Raw genomic sequence first — 22,971 nt, forward strand, 5'->3', positions numbered from 1 at the left:
TAGTTAAACAAATGCAACATAAACAAAAGTAACACCTTTACACAGTTAAATATTCTGCAGCATAAACAAATGTAACACACCTTTATACAGTTAAAGTAATGTTCTGCAGCATAAACATATCTTTGTCCAGCTAAAACAATATTCCACAACCATCACCTCGGGATCTTACACTCTCTTCTGCCTCCTCTTCCACACAGATCCCCGAGCCTTGAGAGGAGGGTTTTGTGAAGACATCCCATTCAGGGCTCAGGGCTCCCAAGCCTCTCACTCTGCATGCACAGTGTCCAGTTGGTCCCTTTGCTAATCACCATCTACTGCTTCTCTGATGAGGGCCGATGGCGCTCTTCTCTACGGGTACAGCATGCAGAGGACTTGTACAGGTCCAGACCAGACAAATCCCAGCACTAAGAAGGGGAAGTCCCACCCTTCACCAAGAAGCTATGTGCAATTGATACCTGCTGGAAGAGGGAAATCAGTTTTCTCCAATAGAGTGTCACTGGGTGTATCCACCACGCTCCAGGGCAGGCCCTCTGCCCAGGAGTAGTTGGCCCATACAAAACAGACTCCATGGTTTTTGTTTATTTGTTTTAGAATTTTTATTGATTTTAGCCTTTCTAAATTTTGTTTTGATATGCATTTTTTTTGTTTTTGGTTGTTTTTCCTGTGGGTTTTGTTTGTTTTAATAGAGAACATGAAGTTGGATGGGTAGGGAGGATGGGAGGATCTTGGAGGAGTTGGGGAGGGAAAAGAATATGACCAAAATATATTGTATAAGCTTTTTAAAAAAATAATAAAAATATAAAAAGTTCGGCTCACCAGGCAGTGGTGGCACATGCTTTTAATCCCAGCACTAGGGAGGCAGAGGCAGGTAGATCTCTTGTTGTACCCACTTTGAGAAACCCCCAGAGACCACTAAGGAGCAGGTTTCCAATGCAAGCACATAAGGAAGGGTCCTTTTATTGTCAGGTTCAACCTGAGCCACAGCACGGCAGATGGAAGGAAATGTGGCAGCAGCCGCGAGCCGCGAGCCGCGAGCCCAGGTGTAGAGAGTTGTTATAGGGAAAACCACAAGCTGGGAATTACATGCTTTGGTGACTTGGGATTGGATATAAGGGATATGGGGCAAGGTGATTTTTTTAAACTATTGGTCCAGACATTGGGCATGAAACCACAGGGTTAGACTTTTGGCGGGGAACCACAACTGGCTGAACAGGATTATCTGGATTGCTCAGCAAGATTATCTAGATATCTTCAAGGGCCATAAACCTCAGACAGAATGTCTGCAGGAGCATACTGCTCTGTATCTGTTCGAGTTGTCCTGGCACATTCCTGAGGTCCTTCCTGGAACTGAGTACAGCAGGTGGTCTAAGATGGTGGCCCTACCCTAAGAGGGAGTCTGCATTGCCTTCACACTCTGAGTTTGAGGCCAGCCTGGCCTACAGAGTGAGTTCCAGGACAGCCAAGGCTACACAGAGAAACCCTGTCTTGAAAAACAAAACCAAACAAAAAGTGGTTCAGCTCACTTTTTTTTTTTTTTGGGGGGGGGGTGTAGCTTTGGAGGAATGCCCGCCTAGCACTCACCAAGTCCTGAGTTTGCTCTCTGTAGAATGGGAGATCAGAATTACAAGCTCATCTCCAGCTGCCTAGTGTGTCTGAGGCCAGTCTGGCTGCATAAGAAAGACCCTGTCTCAAAAAATTAGGGTTCAGCTCACAAATACCCCACCAGTATCTCCATGGGCTGACGGACCGATTTAGTGGGTGTTTCATTCTGTCCCTAAGGGCACAGAGAACCCTATGTATTAATTACAGTTAAATTTTCTCTGGGTTTCAGTGACATCTCCTGAGGCCAGTTCTGGGGAGGATGTGATTATGATCTCATGGTGTTTTTCCACCGCTAGTGCCGCCGCCGTTAACTCCCCAAAGTCGCCAGCCTTTGTCTGAATGAGGTAAACAAGCTGGTCTCGTTGCTAAAGCCAGAGCAGTTTGTTGTTTTGTGATCGTTTTCCTCTTTTACATTTCTTTAATAATGTATACTCCATGTATATACAAAATAAACGTTGAGTGAGGTGGTATAAAAATTAGTAGTCTTCACCCAAACATATATTCTTTTATCATGGCCACACAGATTTCTAGAAATTACATATTTCTTCCTTTCTTACCAAAGTGAGATCACACACACACACACACACACACACACCTCATACACTTAACAAACTACAACAGATATCACTCTAGGTCAATAACAGATTCAAAACTAATGATTTAATTTTAATAATATAGTAAAGACTTGCCATTGATTAAAATGATTATTTTCTTGGTAGATACTTGGGGATTCTTTTTTCATTTTCCACATGCTAACAGGGCTACATTACCTTGTTTTCCACATGCCAACAGTGCTGAATTATCTTGTTTTCCACATGCCAACAGTGCTGGATTACCTTTGTACACATACCCTTTAGTGCTTTTATTTGGTGCTCTGTGGAAAGTACTCTTAAAAGGAGAATTGTCAGGTTAAAGGATACCACTTAAAACACTAGAAGTCACATGCTCATCGGCAACATGTAAATGATATTTGTATTTTCCTTGAAGTGGGAGGCTCCACCCCAAATGTGGGTGTCACCATGCCCTGGGCTGGCGCCTTGGCCTGCATAAAAAGGAGGAAATGTCTGAATGCGACCATTCATCTCCTGCTTCCTGACTACAGTGCAGTATGACCAGCTGCCTGGAGCTCCTGCTGCTCTGCCCTCCCCACCATGACGGACTGTACCCTCAAACTGAATTGAAATAATCCTTCTTAGGCAGTGTTTGCCAGATGTCTGGTCATGAAGGTGGCCAATATGCAAAAATTATTATAGTGCTTTTTTCCCTATGACTTCAAAGTTTTTTTTTTTTTTTTTTTTTTTTTTTTGGTTTTTCGAGACAGGGTTTCTCTGTGTAGCTTTGCGCCTTTCCTGGAGCTCACTTGGTAGCCCAGGCTGGCCTCGAACTCACAGAGATCCGCCTGGCTCTGCCTCCCGAGTGCTGGGATTAAAGGCGTGCGCCACCACGCCCGGCGACTTCAAAGTTTTAAGAAGTGTTTTAACCCTGACATTGGTACTGTGTGGGTGAGTGGGTGAAGCACTGGATGTGCCCGTGATTGGGCACACATGTTAGGAAGGTTGAGAACCACTGCACCTTCAGCTTTTTGTCGGATTGGTCACAAGTGTCTCAGTCTTCGTAATCCCGGCTTTTACTAGGATGTTTCACTGTTGGTTGTCAGGGAACCTTTGTCACCCAGGACACTGCACCTTTTTGTCACTTCCTCTTTTCTTTCTTGGGCATTTCCTTATGTCTTCAACCATTGGTTCCAGGTTTTGACCCTCTTTTGGGATTCTAAACACGTAAGCATTGCTTTTCCTTTGGCTTCCACAGCTGAGTTTTCCACTGCCCAGGCTTCTCTGACTTGGCCTCATGTTTTCAACCTGTTATTTTGTTTCCAGCATGGTCTTTAGTTCTCTGATGAGTCCTTTTCTTTTTATTATTTTCAAAGATTTACTGTTTTTAATCATGTGTGTGTATGTGTGGGGGGGTGCATGTGAGTGTGGGTGCCCCAGTCCAGAGGTGTTGGACTTCCCCTAGAGCTGGAGTTAAATGTGGGTGCTGGGAACTGAGCTCGATCCTCTGGAAGGGCGGCATGGGATCCTAAGTGCTAGCCAGCTCTCTGGCCCTTTCTTTTTAAATCCAGTTAGACCTGCTTCAGATGCTTCACTGTGACCTGAAGTGAGCGGGCATCATATGCGGCAGGCAGCTCCCACGAGGACAGTGCAGCGTTACAACAGGATTAGAGGCTTGCTGCTCTACTGATAATGCCCTTCCGTAGTCTTCTCTGTGCCACTGACCTCCAGGGATCTGAGGCTTTGCCATAATTTGGAAGCCCCTGTGACAGCGGGGCACATCACAGGTGACTTTCACGTGGAAATGACTAAAGAGGCTCTAACTTTGGAGTTTGGGGATTCCCTGGCTGTAATCCCAGCCTAAGATGCCTTCAAAAATGATGGCACTGTAGGTTTCTCAAACGGACAGAATGTTCTCCTCAGAAGACCCGCCTACACAGCCTATGGATTGGTGGGTGTGTCCTTCAGTCAAATAGACTGGCACTTTAGGGACCTGCTAGTTGTCCTGCTCCGTCGGAAACACTGACTAGTGGGGTTTCTGAAAGCTGTGGAGTAGATGGCTTCCATTCCTGCTCTCTTCCACGGCCCTCACCTGGACTGCTCAGCACCCAGCGGCCCTCAGCCAACTCTGTCCTGAGAGAAACTACTTGCAGCATAAGAGGATCTACGCTCGAAGCACATCTCTGGAAAGACGAGAGGAGCCAAGTGTGTGAGAACAGCAGTGCGGAAGGGACTTCTGACAGGTGAACTGACGAGGATCGGCAAGGGACTTGTCCATTTCTACCGCGCTGCCACGGTGCCACCTCTTGGATGGAAACTGAAAAATCTGAGCTTTAAAGTTGCCAATCACATATATTAAAACGACTGAACTTGGGGTCGTAGTAAGTTCTAAATACTTATATTCTGACTGAAAGTTAGGGAATTATTTAACCAAATCCCTGAAAACTTGAGAGAGACCGCTGTAGTCCACAGCCTAGAGAGCCTTCTAAAATCCCCATCGATAGCATTTTGGAAACTTAAACATTGCAAAGGTCCCACTTGGGTTTTCTGGTTATCTCTATCCTCTAGCCAAAGGAAGGGTGTGGAATGACCCCAGAAATCAAACAGTTGTGTGGGAGGGATTGTCTCCTCTGGTGGAATCGAGGGGTGACAGATGCAGGGCTCTAGTACAGCATCACCCCGACACAAGTCCTCGGTTATCTCAGACCTCAGTTATAGCTGTGGCACAGCCAGGTCCCCAGATAGCAGAGGACAAGAAAAGCAGTATAAGAACCGGTCAGTCTGTAGACTGCCAGTATTTGTTACTCAGAATTAATTGGGGGTGGATCGGGCTAGAATCATACTACGTGAAAGGGGGGCAATAGATGTTGGGTTTTGTGTCCTTGTTCTTGGCTCTACTTCAGTATTCTTGAGGTGAGATCCAACCCTGGATCCCGCAGAAGAGAGCTGCCTAGTCAGCCTCCTCTGGCAGGTCAAGGTTCCCATCAGTGAGGACGAGAAGCAGACGGCTGAAGACTGACAACCATATTTGCAGATGATGAAGGGTCTCTCCATCTAGAATACAGCCCCTGGACCAGTTCCTTGACGGTGTCGCTATGATGTATCTTTTATTTTGCTTGTTTATTTGGAGGTAGGATCTTGTTTAATTCAGGCCCGACTAGAACTTACTACACAGACCAGGTTGGCCTTGAACTTTCGATTCACCTGCCTCAGCCTCCCTGAAGTGGACCACACTTGGCTGTGATGCATCTTCCTTGTTGGAAAATATTGTTATGAGTTGGGCAGTGGTGGCACACACCTTTAATCACAGCACTGGAGAGGAGAGAAAAGCAGTTCGAGGCCAGCCTGGTCTACAAAGAGAGTTCCAGGACGGCTAGGACTATTTCGCAGAGAAACCCTGTCTCAAAAACAAACAAACAAAAATGGTATATTTCTTTTAAAATTATTAGGCAAAGGCTCCTTCTTAAAATATGGTCACTTCGCTGGGCAGTGCTGGCACATGCCTTTAATCTCAGCACTCAGGAGGCAGAGCCAGGCGGATCTCTGTGAGTTCAAGGCCAGCCTGGTCTACAGAGCAAGATCCAGGACAGGCACCAAAACTACACAGAGAAACCTTGTCTCAAAACAAAAAACAAAAACAAAACAAAACCAAACAAACAAACAAACAAAAAAAGGCCACTTAAAGTGAAACAGAGCTGGTGGGTGGCAGACAATTGTATCCTAGCACTTGGGGCTGAGGTAGGTGAATTTGAAGTGAGCAGTTGAGATTAGTCTGGGCACCATAGTTAGGCCTCATGTCAGAAAAGAAAATAAAAATATTGTAGTAAAAACTGCTGGCTTTGATTCTGGTATCCACCTCGCTCTACTGGTTTGCTCCAGAGTGTGCTGATCCTATCTCCAGTTCGGGATGGGCCTTAACGGGCCTAAAACAATCGGATAAACCTCTTCTAACCATTGGTTAGTTACTTACTCATGGGTTGCCATTTCTTGCCACGAGGGTAGTTTAGACACTCCTGTGATCTGATTTGGTGTGAGGTAGAAAACAACACCAAGCTAGCTCTCCTTCGCAGCCTCCTTCGCAGAGGGTCAGCATGCAGATGTGAAAGCCCGGGCAGGGCCTTTTGCCTCAGTGAAGGAAGTGGGCCTGAGCAGAACGCTGGCACCACGGCAGAAATGAAGTGGGACCTCTGTGACATCAGCGAGGACCTCTGTGACGTCAGCGAGGACCTCTGTGACGTCGCTGCTCCGTGAAACCCTTAGACACCTCTGGACTGTGTGATCACGTTAACACATCCCCTCGACGTGCGTTTCTGTGCCGTGAGAAAGCTTCCTGTAGCGAGCCAGGCATGGCCACAGGCGAAATGCCTGTGGCACCCAGTGGGACTGTGGGAAAGTTCTCCAGCCCAAACCAACACAGATGGGTACTCAGAAGCAGTGTGGTAGAGGGTCTTACAAGACAGGGCAGCTGGTTTAAACCAGTTCTGCCACTAAGCAGCACTGGGCTCTGGATAAGCTTCCCAACTGACCTGTCCTTGGCTCCTGAAAGGGAATGTCTAGTTCTTTTACATCAAGCCTTTCTACAGTTGCTGTTTCTTGTGGACTTTGGCATGCACTACAAATCAGCACTTATGTTATTTACTAATGACCGTAACTTGGCTGGGCGAACTGTGCTTGTCTGTGTATAATCCAGCTCTTGGGAGCCTAGGGCAGTGGAGCTGCGAGGCTGCACACCAAGCTCTACATCGTGAGACCCTGTCTGAGACCAAAAGGAAGGCTGACTGTGGGAGCCAGTTCTCGGGTTCCTCGTGGCTTTACCCAGCAGGTCCGCATAGAGGATGATCAGGACCACGGGCCTGAGTGCAGGTGTCTGAGATGGTCTGCACTTGGCCGTGCTGGGGGAGGAGGTCTTTTGCTCCACCCCTTGGCGTCTCTATAAAAACCCTGGGCCAGAGACAGTCGGGGCCCGTTGGAATAGGTTCCAGGCCCTCTTGAAGCTATCCTTTATTTTCTATCTTTATCTCCGCAAGATTCTCCGCTATAAATCCTTCTATCTAATATTTCCTGCTGCACACACTCAAGAAAACTCTGGAGAGCTGTGGGGTTGGTGGGTAAACGCCCCACAGAATGGCACCATGAAGAGGGACTAGAGAAAAAAGAAAAAAAAAGACTAAAAAAGGGGGGGGGGCTAAAGACAAATGAACAGAGACTAAAGACAAAGTAATAGGGACTAAAGATAAAGGAAAATAATAGTTTTATTACAGAGTTTTTGGCAAAAGTGCTGAGTCAGTTCTGCCAGTGGAAAGGCATGCCGGTGTTATGGAAAAAAAAATATATAAAATAGAGAGGCAGGGGTTTTATCCTCAAGAGAAAAGAAAAGCAGACTAGAAGGATGTCTGATGCTGCAGCGAAATTCTCTTCTGTCAAAATTTTATGTCCCTTTCTCAATTTCTATCTGAAAAATAAGTATAAGGTATAGGGTAGTAATATAGTGTAGGAAAAACTTAGAAGTGTAAGATCGTGTAGGAAAAAAGTAAGGCAACTAGACAGAAAAACTCTTCAGTTTTCTAACTTTGGGGGCTATGAATGCAAACTAGGGGAAAAAATCTTTCTTTGGGCTTTACGGGTAGTAAAAAAGCTCTTCTCTGAGCTTATGGGGAAGAAAAAGTTTCCTATGGAAGCTTTTGACCTGGGGACAGCTGAAATGCTAAGTCCAAGCGGCAGGAGAAAGTAATTTCTCCCTGAGGCAAAAATGGGGGTGTAAGAAGTCAAAGTTTAAAGTTGGGAAGTTTTGGGAAAAGTTCGTCTTTTTTTCTCCTGGGGGAAAAAATCTTTCTCTTAAACTATAAAGTTTTTCTTGGAAAATTTGGGGGAAAAATCTCTCTAAAAAGCCTTAATCTTTCTCAAAAGCTCTCTTAAACTTAAAAACTAAAGCCTTTAACTTTCTCTCTCAGAAGGACAAATTAGAATCACCTGAAGATATTGGTATGGGGACCACCTGTGATTAGCTCTAAGGGAAAACAACAAACCTCTTAAGACGGCAAAACCTCTCCAAGTTCTCTTTCAAGCTTTAAAAATCCTCCCTGCAATGCAGGAGGCAGAGACAAGTTCCTAAAAACCTCTTCTAAGCTCTGTCTCTTCAAGCTAGTTAAAAGACAGTGGGTCTGAGTACCCTGAGGGAAACGCTTGGGAGAGTGTGGGTGAAGAGCTATAGAGAGCCCAAAAGGGCAGGAAACTTTACCTGAGAAAAGCAAAATAGCCAAGCTTTTCAGTTACAGCCGAGCTGAGACATCAAGGGTTTTGTTTCAGAATGAAAAGGTGCTCCTAATCGTCCTAATGCAAAGATCCCCTGAAGCAATGCAAACTGTTAGCATTGTATCCTCGATTCTGACCAAAAATCCAGAGGCGACTGGCCAGCGTCTCTGAGTTGGGGTGCATTTCGGGGATACTAGGGTTCCTGCAGTGGTAAACTTCCTGGAGTACAGAGCTGAGGCAGGAAGGTGCAGGACCCAGGGGAAGATTGCTAATGAACAAACAAAGCTAAAGCCAGTGGGAACGGCACAGTTGTCTGCTTTCCTACAAGTCCCGGGTTGATAGGTCCACAGCTGCAAGAAGAAATCTGAGAAAAAGCTTTCCTATCAGAGAAAGGACCTTTCTGGGAAAACAGTAAAGCTGAACTGTGTCTGAAGCAGTTGTGCTGCTGAGTCAGAACGCTGTCTGGGGAAAGAGCCCAGCCAGGGCAGAACAGAACTATCCAGGAGTAAAGCTTTCTTTTCTGTCAGAGAAAGCATCTCTTTGAGAAAAGCTTTATTTCAACTGACTCCCTGAGATGAGGGAGTGTAGCCCTGAGGGGTGATTGCCTCTGGCATAAGCTCTGTCCTTGAGCAACCAGACAAACACAACCCACTGGGGGGCTGGGCCAGGTGAAGGCCTGATGAGGCAAAGCACCTGTCCTAATGGGAGTTTAGAAATGGCAAAAACCTCCCTTGTTAGATTTTCAGTCTGTACGCAAACCACACAGACCCCGAAAACAAACGAACAAAAAGCCCCTACCTTCAGTAGCAGGGAAAGTCGCCACTGTAGTGTCGGAAACTGTTTCTGGGGTAGAGGGGATAAATTGAGACCAAACTGGGAACTTTCTGGGAGAAAAACTCTGAAGAAACAGAGAAGGGACATAATCCTCCCCAGAAAATATATGACCTGAAAAAGCTGCTAGAATTTGAGGCAGATTGGGGGGGGGGGAAGCCCCTACCTCCAAAGGCAGCTGGCAGAGGTACAGAGCCGCAGACAGCTGAAGCTCTGCATTTGGGGGTGGGGGGCAGGAACAAGCAAAATGAGAATAAGATCAGTGGGAGAAAATCTCTGAAGGAGCTATGGAAAAGCTCTATTGCAAATGTTTTTTTCACTGACGGCTAAGGCAAACACAAGCCCCGAGGAAAGTTGCTATCAGAAATGCCAGCCTCAATGCTGGCTAACGAGGCAGGTGCAGTTCTGATTCAGGGGCCAGTGTCTGATGAAGGAGAGACACCTGTTAAAGCCAGCTGAGGAGAGAATAGAAACCTCCCAATGTGCCATAGCTAAAAATATAAAATGTTTGTTCAGATCTCCCATTGCAAAAGCAAAAAGTGTGGTGGTATTGTGTTCCCCAAAATATTGTGTACCTTAATAAACTTATCTGGGGTCAGAGAACAGAACAGCCACTAGTTAGGCAGTGATAGCACACGCCTTTAATCCTAGCATTCCAGAGGCAGAAATCCATCTGGGATCTCTGTGAGTTCAAGGCCACATAGGAAACAGCCTTTAATCCCAGGAAGCAAGCCTTTAACCCTAGGGAATGATGGTAGAAAGAAGAAAAGTATGTATATAAGGCGTGAGGCCCAGAAACTAGAAGCATTTGGCTGGTTAAGCATTTGGCTGGTTAAGCATTTGGCTGGTTAAGCATGTGCCTGGTTAAGCATTCGGCTGGTTAAGCTTTCAGGCTTTGAAGCAGCACAGTTCAGCTGGGATTCATTCTGGATGAGGACTCAGAAGCTTCCAGTCTGAGGAAACAAGACCAGCTGAGAAGTTGACCAGGTGAGGTTAGCTGTGGCTTGTTCTCTGATCTTCCAGTTCACCCCAATACCTGGCTCCGGGTTTGATTTTATCAATAAGAACTTTTAAGATTCCTGCTACAAAAAAGCTTTGTTCAAACCTCCCGGGCAAGAATTTGTAAGCAAATCTAGTAAAAAAAGAACTTAGAAGTTGACTCTCAGACCCAAAAAGAGCTATGGGAAATGAAGTCCAAAACCTAGCTTGCAATAAGGGACTGATATAAGGGAAATGCATTCTGGGAAAGGTAGTTTTTCCGCTAAAGATGGCGACATTGCCCTGAAACACTTTTTTTTTTTTTTTTCAAGACAGGGTTTCTCTGTGTAGCTTTGCGCCTTTCCTGGAACTCACTTGGTAGACCAGGCTGGCCTCGAACTCACAGAGATCCGCCTGCCTCTGCCTCCCGAGTGCTGGGATTAAAGGCGTGCGCCACCACCGCCCGGCTATCCCTGAAACACTTGTGTCAGCTTGAAAATACGTTCATGGCAAACTTAAAATACAGCTTTTAAAAGAATAAGGAGGAAAATCGTCTAAGGGTTTAAGTGTCAGTTCCAATGAAAAATTTAAAGAATATGCAACTAGGTGCTTCGTGGTTTGGGGCTCCTTGGTAAAATGCCTTATTTACCCTAATAGCTGTGCAAAGTTTTTACAGTAGTTGGATGACAAAAAGCTACCTATAAGAGCAAACAAGCCACTTTAAAATCCTTAAAACAAGGGAAAGCAGTTTATACACTGAATGTTGTCTTAGATATGAAGAAACTTATGTTCAAATTAAAGTTCTTTGCCTTTTGAACAAACTGCCTGCAATGAGTAATTCCTTTGCAAATCTAATAAGGAGACAAGGAAACAGGCATTCAAAAAGAAATGACTGCTTTATAGATGGGAAACAAACTTCAGAAAATCTAGTTGTCTTACAAGAGAGTTGCTTTACCTGAAAGTTCCTTATAAGAAACCAATGCTAAATATCACAGCTGCTAATAACATCAGGAGTTAAAGCTAATGAAGTGAAAATACTAAATTCTGAAAAATGCTTTTTCTCAGAGTAAGCTAATGAAGGATATGTTTCATGAAAGAACATCTATGTTCTTGACTCCTTTGAATAGTAGCAGTTTTGGAAATATTGGAACTAACAACAATCAAGTCAAAATGTTTCAACGAATTCAAGACGCTATTCACAAAAGAAAGCTGCCATGCTTTGTGGAACATATTAGAGCTCACTCCAATCTTCCTGGTCCTTTAGCTGAGGGTAATGCAATGGCTGAGCATTAATCCAAGTGGAAATGGCTCAACAGTCACATGTTCTTCATCAAAATAGCAAAAGCTTAAGAGGAAGTAATTCAATCTTACCAAAGAAACAGCTTGTCAAATAGTTAAATGATGTGGGGGTATGTCCAAAATATTTTCCTATCCCTCAGGGGTAAACCCTCGAGGTCTTCTTACCAATCATCTATGGCAAATGGATGTTATGCATATTGCAGAATTTGGCAAGTTAAGATATGTACATGTGACCATTGACACTTATTCAGGATTTTTAATGGCTTAGTGCACAATCTGGGGAAGCTACAAAACGTGTAATTATGCACTGCTTGAAGTGTTTTTCATATATGGGTTTACCAAAAATTATTAAAACTGATAATGGTTCTGGATATAGTAGTAAGGCATTTCAACAATTTTGTACCCAATGGGAAATCGTACACAAAACAGGTATTCCTTATAATCCTCAGGGACAAGGTATTGTAGAAAGGGCTCATAGCAGTCTTAAAATACAACTTCAAAAAATAAAAATAAAAAAGGAAGAAATTTACCCTCAATCGCCACATAATACATTAAATCATGCTCTTTTTGTTCTGAACTTTTTGAATATGGATGTCTATGAACAGTCTGCCACAGATAGGCTTTGGCACAGTGGCACCCAAGTGACTTTTGCTCTAGTGAAATGGAAAGATCCCTGCTCGGGATTATGGAAGGGTCCCAATCCTGAGTTAATATGGGGTCGAGGACATGTTCGTGTTTTTTCACAAGACAAGAATGAAGCTCGGTGGTTACCGGAGCGTCTGGTAAGCAGCGTGGAACTAAGGAAGGTCAGCTCCAATGACATTCCTATAAAGGAACCAGAATGAAAGTGGCTCGATTAGTGTTTCTGAGGTTTTGTCACTGGTTAATGCAAACAGTGAGGAAATAGAGTTCAGAGCTGTGCTGCTTTTGGTTTTACTAGCTCCTTTAGAAAAATACCTTATATCACCTAATAGTAGTGCAGTATTTGGCGAAGAGCTTCACAGCAGCTAAATACAGCAATTTCACCCTCAGCATGAAGTGAAGTTTTTCAGTAGAGCAAACCAAGAGTACTGCTGTAATAGAAACATTTGTCTGAATTGAAGCACTTAGGGGAACTACTAATGAATTTGGGTGAAGGGACAGCCTCTAGTTAAAGACTATCTACCATTGCCAGTGCATCTCTGCTGGTCCGGAACGGCTGAGAGAACTTTGGAGTGTGGCGTCATCCTGGGAAGGTTACAGTCCCCTAGCAACAACTATCACAATTCTATAACAACACTCACTAAATCCCAGTGCTTTATAACAAAGCTGACTATAAACTCTAAACTTTAGAAATGATGTACGTACTTCCTGTCTAGTTAAGAGAATCTTTCTAATAGAGATAGTGATAATAATTAAGAGTAAGTAGAAAGATGAAAATAAGATATGGGAGTTTGTAGAAATTCTGTTTTGTTAGAGCTGTGTTAAGAAATCTTTAGGTGTTTGCTAAGTTAGATATATGCTAATGGTAGCCCTATATAAGTTTGTAAAATAGATCTATAGAGTTCCTTTAAGAATATAAGCTTGCAAGAAGTATCTAAGGTGGTAGTCTTAAGACATGTAGTAATAAGCTTATAAGGAGTAAAGATACTAGTTGTAAATGTAACTTTAAATAAGAAACAAGATAAGAAGTATATAAGAATAAGACATATATTTGCTAAAGTAGTTCTATATAGTTCCCTTAAAGAGTATAAATAAGTAGATGTTAATGTTATAAGTGAATTTGTAAAAAAAAAAAAAAGGTGTAAATGTTAAGTGTGAGTCTATTCTTAATGTACATGGTGAAAGAACCCAAGAACCAGAAGGTTAGTGTCCCAGTAGACTGCAAAGCAGGCAGTCTGAATGGTTTCAAAAGCTCCAGAAGCCGCTAAGAAGCTAAGAATGGCAGACGCCAGAACCAGCACAACAAGGCATCCGCAGCTGAATTCCGTGGAAAATCAACGTAGCACAGAAAAACCTGAGCTAACAGCAAAAACGGTGCGGTTTAAAATATTACTATAACTAAAAAGGTCTGTCTGTGAGAACAAAAGTTGCAGAGATGCTTGTTTGAACTAAAATTGTTAACTGCAAAAAGTTTTGGTTGAAAAACATCTCTTCATATTTGGAAGTGAAAGCCTGATACCAAAATTTATTTCTTGTTTAAATTTTTTGAACTTAAAATGATATAAAATTACAAAAAGATTTTGGTTATGGATTTCTCATATTTGGAAGGCTAGTACCAGAATTTATCATTTGAATTTTAAGACTTAAGAAATGAAATAAACAAGAGAGATTTCATTGCAATGGGACAATTTTGAGTTTATTCATAGTAATGACCTAGGAACTATTTGCTGGAACTGGGTTAAAAATGGAACTGTTTAAATGAAGAAATGTATTTCTACCTAGAATCAAGATGCAGTTTTGTGTATGCATATATGCTTTATTAACGGGTGATTCATGAATTGTTTTGTGGAACTGTTTATGTAAAAATGGAATTACTTATGGAACTGGTTTTGTGTTACAAATGGAACTGTTTAAACATAAGTTTGGGTTTTATAACTAGGCTTGAGATTTTGCTTAAAAAATTATAAAAGGGAGAGTTAATATTCCTTAGTCTATTTAATTTAAAAAATTTTCTTTGAGTGGATTAATGTCATGTTTTGTTAGTAAGAAATGCAAATGGGGTATACTAAGAGATTACTTTTAAAGTGTGTAAAGAGTTTTATTAAGAAACTGCTTTTGGATGTTTTGCTAAAAGTTTTCAAAGTGTTAATGGTTAGATTGAAAATATTGCTTTTCAATATGGGTTTGTAGAAATTGTATAAGTTTGGGTTCCTTTAACTAGGTTAGAGATTTTGTTTAAAAAATTACAAAGAAAAGGAGGAGTTATGAGGTTGAATTATGTTTGTAGAAATTATGTTTAACCTATTGATATTAATGCACCCTGGTTTTGTGGAGTTTAGGAAATATTTAAGTTTGATGTGAATACATCGAAGTTTTTCCTATGTTCTCCTAGCAAGAAAATTCAAATGATTAAGAGTTAAAGTTGTAAGATGGAGAAAATTGTTAACTATATATAGCACCATATATGCTAATTCAAATGGTTCTGTTAAGAGTTTGCTTTGAGTTGTAAGATTGAGAGAATTGTGACTATGTATAGCAATACTTTATGTTAACCTGTTAATGGTAATGATGAAGCTAAGGGATTTTTTAAGTTTGTAGTTGCCTTAAGAGTTTTTGGTTTAGAAAGAGCTTGAGGCAGCTAAGACTGCTGTAGTCACCTTGGACCTAATTCAAAAGAGAAATGCCATCTTTATCATCCTCTACTCCCATACTGGGAGGTGTAACAGCTATGGAGATTGCTGTAAGCCATGAATAGTTATTTTTTGTATATTAAGAAAGGGGGACCTATGGAGCCCATTCTCGGGTTCCTTGTGGCTTTACCCAGCAGGTCCGAATAGAGGATGATTAGGACCACGGGCCTGAGTGCAGGTGTCTGAGATGGTCTGCACTTGGCTGTGCTGGGGGAGGAGGTCTCTATAAAAACCCTGGGGCAGAGACAGTCGGGGCCCATTGGAAAAGGTTCCAGGCCCTCTCGAGGCTATCCTTTATTTTCTATCTGTTTATCTCCGCAAGATTCTCCGCAATAAATCCTTCTATCTAATATTTCCTGCTGCTCACACTCAAGAAAACTCTGGGAAGCTGTGGGGTTGGTGGGTAAACGCCCCACAGATGACAATCTAGAGTACTGTAACATAGGTCAAATGTATAAAATGTATTTATATCTTTTCAGCTATAGATACATACACAACGTGTGTTATTGGGAGATATACACGTTATCTATATAGAGTCAGGTACACAGGCTGTATCCCAGGCTGACCTGAAACTCTATTATGTACAGGATCATCTGGAACTTCTCATCCCCTGCCCTCACTTCCAGAGTGCTGGGATTACAGGTGTGCACCACCATGCCCAGTTTATGCAGTGCTGGGGATCGAACCCAAGGCTTCATGCATAGCAGGGCCCACTGAAACCTGAGTACAACCCAGCTCACAGATGTGATTTCTGATGGGCTTTACAATGAGAAGGACTTCCAGGTAATTTTTACCCTCTTCTTTTTAAAAAGGCTTATTTTTAAAAAATTTTAATTTATATGATTCTGCCTGTCTGTCTCTCTGTGTGTATGTGTGTGCACATATGAGTGTGGGCGCCCTCAGATCAGAGGCACCGGATCCCTTGAAACTGGAGTCACAGGGAGTTGTGAGCCATCCCACATTGGGTTGTTGGGAACTGAACTCAAGTCCTCTCCAAGAGCAGTAAGCATTTTTAACGGCTAGGCATTGTTCCAGCCACTTTATTCTTTTAAGATCTTTAGAGCTTCCTAAGAACTTCTAGATTTGAAGATTTACAAGGTTTTCAAAAATAACTGACATTGCATTACAAGTCTCTGATTTCCACAAAATGTTCCATGTAATTTTTCAAAGATATAAAAACCATTTTTGCATTTAAATAAACATCTTGAAATAGAAGATGGGACTGTGAGGCAGCATGAGGTTTCTCACTTGTAAACTCAATCAGAAAGCCCCAGAATCCAGAAACCCTGAGACATGAGGCTCACGGCACCACCTCGAGTAAGGGAGCTGGGTTCTTATGTCACCTTGTACGTTGTGATCTTCAACTGGTCTCCCAGAGTCTGCAGATGAGAGGCACCATCGTGGGTAGCAAAGGGTGAGGCCAGCATCCTGACTGGCTTGTCCAGCTGTTCCGTGGTGACGCCTTGAAATTAGGGTAACATATTTCAGGCTGCTTGCATTCAGGATTTTAAAGGTTTGTTTATCTATTTAACGTGTATGTGTGTGCCTGGAATATACATACGTGAACCACATACCTGCAAGTGCCCTCAGAGGTCAGAGAAGAATACCAGGACACCCTGGAACTGGCGTTGCAGTATGAGCCCTCTGATATGAGCACTGGGAGCTGAGCCCGGGGCCCCTCGAAGAGCACCAAGTGCTCTTAACGCTGAGCCATCTCTTCGGCTCCCACAGCAATTAAAGCCTATATTTAATGTATAGACTTCAATGTTCTACTACCTTTATTTGTTTGTTTGTTTGTTTTTTCGAGACAGGGTTTCTCTGTGTAGTTTTGGTGCCTGTCCTGGATCTCGCTCTGTAGACCAGGCTGGCCTCGAACTCACAGAGATTCACCTGGCTCTGCCTCCCGAGTGCTGGGATTAAAGGTGTGCGCCACCACCACCCGGCTCTACTACCTTTAATCTTATTTTTATATATGTATTTCATTCCCTAAGTGTGGATACATATATATTTTCCCACCTAGCCACCTCTGTGTTGCTATTAAAACTCCTCCAGGACGTACTTATCATTTCCTGACTTTATTTTTTTTCAGCTTCCTTCTTCAGTTTCTCCAAGACCTCTTCTGGAGTCGTCGAGGCCAAGAGCTTCACCACCTTTTCCCGAGATTTACCACCCTGAATCAGAAAGAAAGACACACTTAGCATCCCAGTAGGGGCAGGAGCACAGACCTCTGTCCCCACAGGGTGTCACGGATGGCCTCTCCCGAGAGCCTACTGTAATGGTTTAAAAGAAAATGGCCCCCAAAGGGAGTGGCGCTATTAGGAGGTGTGGCCTTGTTGGAGGAAGTGTCACTGTGGTGGCGGGCTTTGAGGTCTCTTTTGCTCAAGCTTCACTCAGAGTGACACTCAGTCCACTTCCTGCTGCCTGCGGATCAAGATGTAGCCAACACCATGTCTCCCTGGATGCCGCCATGCTCCTCACCATGATGATAATGAACTAAACCTCTGAAACTGTAAGCCGCTCCCTCAATTAAATGTTTTCTTTTATAAGCATTGCCGTGGTCAGGGAGTCTCTTCACAGCAAAGGAAACTCTAAGACATCTAGGCACTCTCTCCCCTGGACACTTCTACTTTACAACAAATTTGTAGGACTCTCCTGAGTTTTTGCCTTTTATTTCAACTTTTATAATAAAAGTCTAACATTAAAATTTCAAGATGAATGTTTACGATACTCTATTTTTTTTTTTTCTAAGACAGGGTCTCATGTAACCAAGATTAGTTCAAACTAATATATAGCCAAGGATGAACTTGAACCCTTGATCCTTTCTGTCTCTCTCAAGTGCTGGGGTTACAGGTACTTCCCACAATGCCTGGCCAATATTCTAATTTCAAGTAATTTGTTTAAATTACAAAGGAAAATAATTTAAAAATATTAACTATGAAAATTTAGTATAAACTTTTTATGACACCTAAATATAAACAGATTGCTTTTTAAATTGTTACATATTTCTGAAAATTTCAAACAAAAAGCAACCACACATCTAAGTACTATGATTTCACAATCATCTAAAACAACTCTTAAAAAGATTTATTTGAAATATACCTTTTATAAATCACAGAATTTGAGCAGGAATTTATCTAGATGGACTGTGTGTGTGCACACAGAAGAGTGGAGCATGCCGCTGGGCTGACGTTAGACCCAGAGCACTGCCAAGGTCAGACATGATCTGCCACAGGTTGGGGAGGTAAAGGAAGTGGCCTGATCAAATGGATTCTTAGGTGAAGATTATTAATGGATCATTAATCAAGTCATTGATTAGTCAATGACTTTAAATGGAACAGATATGAACTGCAGGGTACATATAGCACTAGAACACAGGCAGAGCTTTAAAAACATGAACGTTAGCTGGGCGGTGGTGGCGCACGCCTTTAATCCCAGCACTCGGGAGGCAGAGCCAGGCGGATCTCTGTGAGTTCGAGGCCAGCCTGGGCTACCAAGTGAGTTCCAGGAAAGGTGCAAAGCTACACAGAGAAACCCTGTCTCGAAAAAACCAAAAAAAAAAAAAAAAAAAAACGTGGCCTGCTTCCTTGCATACGGATTCTAGTTCAGTATGTCTACAGAGATGCCAGGAACCTGTTTTTAAAATTCATCCTCTGGTGCTTCTGAAGTAGAACCAAGGTATTAACTTCATATAAACTTGTCTTCACAGTAGAACTCCCCTAGAGAGCAGAACCAATGTGGGGCCAGAAATACTTGGTGAGCTTCTCAATGGAGATGACACACAGGGACCATTTTACACTATTTCAGCATGGTGATGAAGGAAGGGAGCAAGATTAATCTGACAGTAGGTACAGGTAGGAATTTAGAAAGGAGATGAACGCTGTGAATGAGCAAATAACGGACTGTAAGGAAGGAGTGGCCAGTCTCAATACGACGGAGGCAGTGTGGATGAAAGAGACCATGCAGTCTTTGTGTTTAAATGAATAAAGCTTTTAAAAACCGGCTTTATAAGACTGGAAAGAGTGGTTAAGAGCACAGGCTGCTCTTCCAGAGGACCCAGGTTTGATTCCCAACACCCACATGGTGGCTCACAACCACCTGTAACTCCAGTCCTAGGGATATGACATGCTCTTCTGGGCTCTGAGGGCACCAGATAAACACGTGGTACATGGACATACATGCAGGCACAACAGCCATACACACGAAACATTTCTTAAAATTGGCTTTGCAAAAATTATAGAAAATATGAACTATGATCAGTAATGATTTAAAGGGGAGAGACCCACCTTGTCCAGAACCACATCACTCTTCCTGAGCTCCAAGACCTTGGAGAGATACCGACAGAGCTCCGCATTTGCTTCTCCCTCTGAAGGAGGTGCCGCAATTGCCACACCTACGGCCTCGGTGGTCAGATCTGGAATGAAACGACATGAACTTCGTCCTGGGCTCTTTCCCTCCACGGAGTGAGGAACTGTCAGTCTGCATTTACCTGGGACAGGCTTTCCGTTGCTAACTACTGAACTAGGTTCATTCAGTCTCTTGCACACAAACCAGGACTGAATTGAATGTTAAACTAATACCTCAGGGAACACAGATAAATCCGTCTCTACAGTTGTAGAACACACACACACAAAAGAGAAAACCCTACTAACTAGACACGTCTAGAGTCCTAGAGAGCATCTTGGACTTAGGCGACTAGAAATTGCCTTTGAATGGGAAGAGCTCCAGAAGGGAGTCGGGAGCTGGGCTTCGGCTCCACCAAGGTCACTCAGGAAATGCAGAGATGAAGCTGCACACTAGATCACACAGGGTGCAGGGTCTCACACCAGGAAAAGCCAAGCCCTAGGCCAGGTTCCTCTCTTCTGTGATACATATCTTCAATGCCTCCAATATTCAATGCACTTAACATTTATCTAACAATCACGCTACTTTTACAAGCATATAAGCTTTCCTAAAGGGCGTCAGCATAGTGCCATTATTAGACCCCATTTTATAGGCGAGGCAACTGAAGTCAAGTAATGTGCCCTGCAGTACTTCACAGTTATTAGGAGAACAAGGTATTTACTCAGAGCAGTTTGCAAATGAGCTGGAGCGGGTCCTGCATCTGGGGCCACTCAGCCATGGCCATACACTTGTACCCTGTATAACAGCACGTTTGTGCGTTCCACAGGTACCGGACGGTGAAGTGGCTCCTCCCTCGCCTCTCAGGTGCAGCTTTTCATTTCAGCATCTTTGAAATCACGCCATGTCTTATCATGGATAGAAGAGTTTAGTTGATCCGATTGTTAAAAAATAATGTACATAAATACTCGTGTACCTTATAAGTGATTCCATCTTAGATTTGGCTTAGGAAATACCTGGCCAAGAGGTTGGGCTTGGGGCATAAGCCTATAATCCTAGCACTTCAGAGGCTGAGGCAGAAGGTAAGTTTGAGCCCAGCATAGGCTACATAAGCAATTCTTATCTTAAAAAAGAAAGAAAAGGAAGGAAGGAAGGAAAGCAGAAAAGCTGGCCAAAGTATGGGCAACAGATACAAGATAACGAAGCCATTGGCACAAACCAGGCCTATCCAGCACTTTGGTTTGGATGTAGTATTTTCAAAATACAAAAATAATTTGGTATACAAAGCTTTATCTTGAAAATAAAGATTTTTCAAGATAATTCAGTTCAAACTTTAACTTTGCCTAGGAATTAATCAGGGGTCTCAGAGCTCAGGTTTTCTCCCATTTTCAGGTTAATGATGGTTACACTACACCAAGTATCTCTCCCCTCTGTCGCTGTCTCTAATTTTTAGAACAGGAAAAATTAGGGCTAGTCTAGGCTATACACATGTTTCCTTATGTGTGCTTCCCAAATGTTTTGTTGTTTAGAGACAGGGTCTTGTTTGTATTCCAGACTGATCTCAAACTCAAGATTCCCCTGCCTCAGTTCCTAAGTACTCGTGAGTTACTGGTACACGAGACTAGGCTATCTCCAAAGCACCACATTTTTAAAAAGGAAGAGATACAACTTGGTACTAAATATTGTGCATTTTGTTTCAAATACCTTTGTATGAGAACATAGGGTTTTTAAATAGAGAAGCCGCCAGGCAGTGGTGGCACACGCCTTTAATCCCAGCACTAGGGAGGCAGAGGTAGGCGGATCTTTGTGAGTTCGAGGCCTGGTCTATTGAGCGAGATCCAGGAAAGGCGCAAAGCTACACAGAGAAACCCTGTCTCGAAAAACCAAAATAAATAAATAAGCCTCTAAATCAGATATAAAAATACATTTATAGTCACAGGACAGGCTGGCAGCCTACAAGGCAGAGAGAAGGTAGAGAGACAGCATGATCCACACAAGGATGCATCAGTGCTCAGATGTACCTGTCACAGCATTTTGTTTGGAGCCGGGTTTGGCATGGATAGCGATGGTGATACAACCTTTAGGATCAGTGGCCACAGGCCCTGCAGGAGGAAGTGGTGTCTCTGGTTCCTTAGTTTGGTTTTTACCCTAAAATGACACACACAATGTTACAGGTTATGGAATATTTCATCACACTTTTACTGTGACCCATTACTACCCCTCGCCTTGACAAAACTGGGCCTCCCATCCAGCAACTGGCCACGAAGGTGCTTCCCCACATCCCTCAGGGACCAGCCAGCCTCCCATCAACCCACGGCGTTTGCACTGCCTTAGAAGGCCTGACTCTGGCCTCCACACCTTTACGCTGCTTTCTCTTGTTAGCTTTATAATTCACTTTCTCCGCAAATAGAGACTATTTATTATTTATCATTTATTTGGTGTAGCTCAAAGCTGGGAAAGAGGGGGGGTGGGGTGGATCTCATTCTGGCTACCTAGAACTTGTCCCTATAGTCTGCTTTATAGTTACCATTCCTCAAGAGTAGAGTCATTTATTAGTCATCTTTATATCCAATCACACTAAAGCTCCGAGTGGGTGAGAGGGAGGGTGGGTTGCAGAAAGAACAATAATGACTGGCACTTAAATGCCATGCCACGAACTTTTTATTCACACATTCCAGAGCAGTCTGCAGGCAGTGGGTATGAAGAGATACTCCCTGACCTCAGGGAGCTGGACCACAGCGCGAGAGAACCATAATGAAGCCCAGAATTGTGCTAAGTGCACCATACACAGTACATTACTGCACGGAGAAAGGCAGCCGGGGCTGGGGAGCTGGGGAAGGTGCCAGCAGGTGGCAGTGCCTGAGCTGGGTCACAGAAAGGAGTTGGAGTTTGTCAGGGGAGGGGGTGCTGTCTCCTTGACCGCAGGCAGGCAGAATGCAGAGCCTGCCGGGAAGTGCAGCCCTGGAAGTGGGGAGCGAGGCGGAGGTCGGCAGGTGCGCAGTGGAGCCTCGATCCGGTGGTCCTCAGGCGGGCTAAGGTGCGGCCCAGGAAGGCTCAGACAGGGATGAGTGACCAGTTGTCGACCAGCCAGGCGCTGCTCTAGTCCCCGCTGGGGTAGTCCCGTGGCCCACCCTCTCCACGCCGCGGGACTTGCCACTGGCCTTGCTCGTCGCACCGGCTTTCTTAGGCATCGTGGAAGCAGACAAGAGTCTAGCAGGGACCGAAACGCCGCGACCCACCGCGAGCTGCAGCATCTCAACCCGCAGGCACCTTGGAGGACCACGGCGCGGCGGAAGAGTGCTGTGCGCCTGCGCACGTCGCGGGCGGAAGCGGCCTGCGCGTCTGCCTCCTCTGAGAGCGCCACCTTGCGCCTGGATGGCGCGGGTTTGGTTCTTTTGGAACCTGCCCGCCGCGGGTGTCATCACGTGGTGAGCCATCTTTGTCACCCATCCTTAGGAGTGAGTGACAAGAGCAGCCAGTCTCAGCGCTCGCCTGCTCCAAGCGGCGTCGTGGCAATTCGCACACTGCCGTGCCAAAGGAGAGGAGATACACTGTGCAATGGAATAGGACTGGAGCACAGGCAGGTCAGTACAAGTGCTGAAGTTAGGGACTGGTCTTGTCCAGTTAGGTCAGAAGGTGTGGACAATATTCGCCTAGAGGTAGGAAGATGTCTGCCACCTAAATGGGAGATGGCTTGTAACCATTTGAGGATCTTTGGGTCTTGAATGGTCAGAGATGGAGAGGAAAGATGCAACTAAGTCTTCAGTCTTAGGTGCAACTAAGACTGA

The 22,971-nt window shown here is 43.9% G+C and overlaps 1 protein-coding gene and 2 long non-coding RNA genes across 4 annotated transcripts; 1 reads left to right on the top strand and 2 right to left on the bottom strand.

Moving 5' to 3' along the window:
* Window positions 1-2,247: 2,247 nt before the first annotated feature.
* LOC143267586 (uncharacterized) lies at window positions 2,248-2,880 on the bottom strand. The gene is made up of 2 exons (XR_013042871.1): window positions 2,439-2,880; window positions 2,248-2,405 (listed from the first exon to the last, which is right to left on the bottom strand). It is a non-coding gene; the product is annotated as an uncharacterized LOC143267586 (long non-coding RNA).
* Window positions 2,881-14,395: 11,515 nt separating this feature from the next.
* Window positions 14,396-22,500, bottom strand: C1H15orf40 (chromosome 1 C15orf40 homolog). Of its 2 annotated transcripts, none has more exons than XM_006969971.4 (5): window positions 22,345-22,500; window positions 21,205-21,331; window positions 19,129-19,256; window positions 16,905-17,016; window positions 14,396-16,307 (listed from the first exon to the last, which is right to left on the bottom strand). In XM_006969971.4, the coding sequence occupies exons 1-4, from the start codon at window positions 22,435-22,437 to the stop codon at window positions 16,921-16,923; spliced, it is 444 nt and encodes a 147-aa protein (XP_006970033.3). In that variant the 5' UTR covers window positions 22,438-22,500; the 3' UTR covers window positions 14,396-16,307; window positions 16,905-16,920. The 2 variants fall into 2 exon arrangements, with proteins under 2 accessions (XP_006970033.3, XP_042134737.2); XM_042278803.2 differs by having other exon boundaries at window positions 15,870-16,307; window positions 22,315-22,496.
* LOC143267584 (uncharacterized) lies at window positions 15,496-17,555 on the top strand. Its single transcript, XR_013042868.1, has 2 exons — window positions 15,496-15,628; window positions 16,935-17,555. It is a non-coding gene; the product is annotated as an uncharacterized LOC143267584 (long non-coding RNA).
* Window positions 22,501-22,971: the final 471 nt, after the last annotated feature.

Source organism: Peromyscus maniculatus, chromosome 1 (assembly GCF_049852395.1).
Source record: "Peromyscus maniculatus bairdii isolate BWxNUB_F1_BW_parent chromosome 1, HU_Pman_BW_mat_3.1, whole genome shotgun sequence".
Taxonomy (NCBI): Eukaryota; Metazoa; Chordata; class Mammalia; order Rodentia; family Cricetidae; genus Peromyscus; species Peromyscus maniculatus.

Bases quoted from the DNA above. Each gene is read 5' to 3' on its own strand.
- C1H15orf40 (XM_042278803.2), bottom strand. From the start codon at position 22,437: ATGCTGCAGCTCGCGGTGGGTCGCGGCGTTTCGGTCCCTGCTAGACTC. The intron at 21,332-22,314 runs GTGGGCCACGGG...GTGTCATTTTAG, and splicing joins AGTCCCGCGGCGTGGAGAGG to GGTAAAAACCAAACTAAGGA. The intron at 17,017-19,128 runs GTGGGTCTCTCC...TTTCTGATTCAG, and splicing joins GTGATGTGGTTCTGGACAAG to GGTGGTAAATCTCGGGAAAA.